The 2,448-nt window shown below is 41.2% G+C and overlaps 1 protein-coding gene across 1 annotated transcript in view; it reads right to left on the reverse strand.

Annotated features, from left to right (window-relative positions):
- UGCG (UDP-glucose ceramide glucosyltransferase) overlaps positions 1–2,442 on the reverse strand; it is a 38,473-nt gene extending 36,031 nt beyond the window's left edge. Inside the window, exon 1 of the mRNA XM_011992459.1 lies at positions 2,331–2,442. Coding sequence (XP_011847849.1) covers positions 2,331–2,428 — 98 coding nt within the window. The 5' untranslated portion in view covers positions 2,429–2,442. The remainder of the gene's footprint in view (positions 1–2,330) is intronic.
- Positions 2,443–2,448: the final 6 nt, after the last annotated feature.

Genomic DNA, 2,448 nt, shown 5'->3' on the forward strand with positions numbered 1-2,448 from the left:
AGAAACAGAAAGACCTATCTACCTAAAACACACATGCGCAAACACTTTTCTCCATGTCAAATATATGTACAAAGTTAAAAGACAAATAACAGATTGGGGAAAAGAATGCTACATATGACAGATAACAGAAAAACAACCTTTATATCACAAAGATGAATTCAGCAACAGATTGCAGCACAGGCAGGATTATGAGTATGTAATTTACATCTAAATGTAACTAGCATATAAACGTATTTTAAAAGTGCTCCATGTAACTTTAAAGGAATGAAAATAAAAACAGTGAAATGCCTGCTACTTAGTGTTTGTAAGGCAAAATGGGGCTATCATACAATGTTACCAGGACTGTGAATATATATAACATTTCTATGGGGCCAATATGTATCAAAGTTTAAAATGTGCACCACTTCTGGCCCAATAATTCCTCTTTCGGAAATATAACTAAGGAGATCATTTCTCAAAGATGTATGCATACAAATTCATCACAGTGTTGTTTGTAATCTAGATAAATTGGAAACAACCTACACATCCATCAATAATAACAAATTTCAGTACCTGGTAAACTAAAATATCATGCATCTATTACAAATGATGTAGAGATCATACAGATATTGACATGAAAAAAATGGTCATGACATTTTACAGGATAGTTCCATGTGAACAGGGGCCTTGGATGTTTGTTCTTCATTCTTCCAGCAACTAGAACAGTGCCTTGCACAAAACGGCTTTTCAATAAACATTTATTAAACAGATGAACTTTAAAGCAGGTTACAGAACAATAATCATAATATAGCCCTTTTCTCTCTTCCCCCTTCCCCTCCCTCCTCTGCTCTCTCTCTCACACACACACACAAATTGGAAGGACAGTCACAAAAGGTTGACAAGGTAATGTACTTTTGGTGTGTGCATGTTTTATTTTTCTCCATCCCTATCTATTGCATAAATTCCTTACACGGTAAGTATTTTTTATTTTTATGACTGTAAAAAGTAACAATTTTTTTAAAGGAAAAGAACTCACATATTTTAAATGAATTCCAGAATGTGCTCAGTGACTAAGCTCACAAACTCCAAAAACTAAAGTCAACAATATCCAAGTGGCATGTTTTCTTTCACTTTCAAAGAAATATCAGTATAACTTGTACCAGCAGCATCTTTCTTAGTACCAGGAAATGCCACACTGTACTAATAAAACACTGTTTCCAAAAGCAAAGGCACACTTCTTCCGCAGTAAAAAGGAAAAAAAAAAAAAAAAACAACTAAAAGTAACTAATTTCTTAAAGTCTCTTCCACTAACATACACTCTATTCTAGTTCATGGTAACGATCACTATATACAGTTGCTCTTTTTCTCACCCAGACTAAAAATCCAAGTGAATCGGTATCAGTAATGTGCTCTATATAATTTTTTCATTTCTTTACAGAGGCAGACTTCACCTTAAACAGTGGATATACCAAACTAGCCACATACCCCATGTCTCTATTCATGCCATCACCCAGTTCTATTTCACTTGCATGCTTCATCACAATCTCATAACCTTATTCAGATTTTATCTGCTTCTTCCTTCTAGAATGTAAGCCCCATGAGGACAGGAATTGTGTCCTGCTCACCACCGTGTCCCCTGGCCAAGAATAGTGAATGGTATCTAGTAGGCCTCAAGAAGTATTTGTTAAACAAAAATGAAAAGATGTGGCGGGCGGGGGGAGAGTACAAATCTACATAAGACAATAACACGAGGAATTGAAAAAAGGAAAGAAAACCACGCTGATATGTACAAGCTACAGGACTCAAAGCTATCATGCCAGCTCGCAGGTTTGGTGGACATTTTTCAGGGTGGACAGGTGCTTCACACCTATCTAAGCGCACAGAGCTCTTCCAGGAAGAAGAAAATCCACAGGGAGGTGTCCAGAGAGCTGTGAGCAGCTCCCAGAAAAGTGGACACAATTACCACCCTAACAGAAACGTGGCCCAGGTCGGAAGAAAAAAACAATACACCATATATCTCGGCCCAGATGAAAAATCACACGAATCCTCAGCACAACCAAACCGAGCCACCACCTTCATTCAGCCTGACACGTAAGAGCAGTCTCCTTTCGCCTGGCTGGGCAGTCATTGGCAACCCAGCAAACCCTTCCCTCGCCCAACACTTTTCCCTCGCAAAGACCACCGCCACTGCCGGTCCGAGGGGCGAGGGAACGGGGGGGAACAGCCTGAGAATCAGTTTTCTCCACACCCGCCCGAGCCCAATCCCCTTCAAAGCACAAACATTTCCCATTCTCGCCTGTCCCCGAGGCCCGGACCTCTGCCCCGAGCCCCTCCTGCGGTCCCTCACTCACGTGTAGATGATGGCCATAAAATGCATCAGCCACAGCACCAAGAAGAGGACGAACCCGAAGACGGCCATTCCCTCCAGGGCCAGGTCCAGCAGCGCCATCCCCTGGCCCGCCGGCCCGG

The sequence above is a fragment of the Mandrillus leucophaeus genome, unplaced genomic scaffold (genome assembly GCF_000951045.1).
Source record: "Mandrillus leucophaeus isolate KB7577 unplaced genomic scaffold, Mleu.le_1.0 Scaffold410, whole genome shotgun sequence".
Lineage (NCBI taxonomy): Eukaryota > Metazoa > Chordata > Mammalia > Primates > Cercopithecidae > Mandrillus > Mandrillus leucophaeus.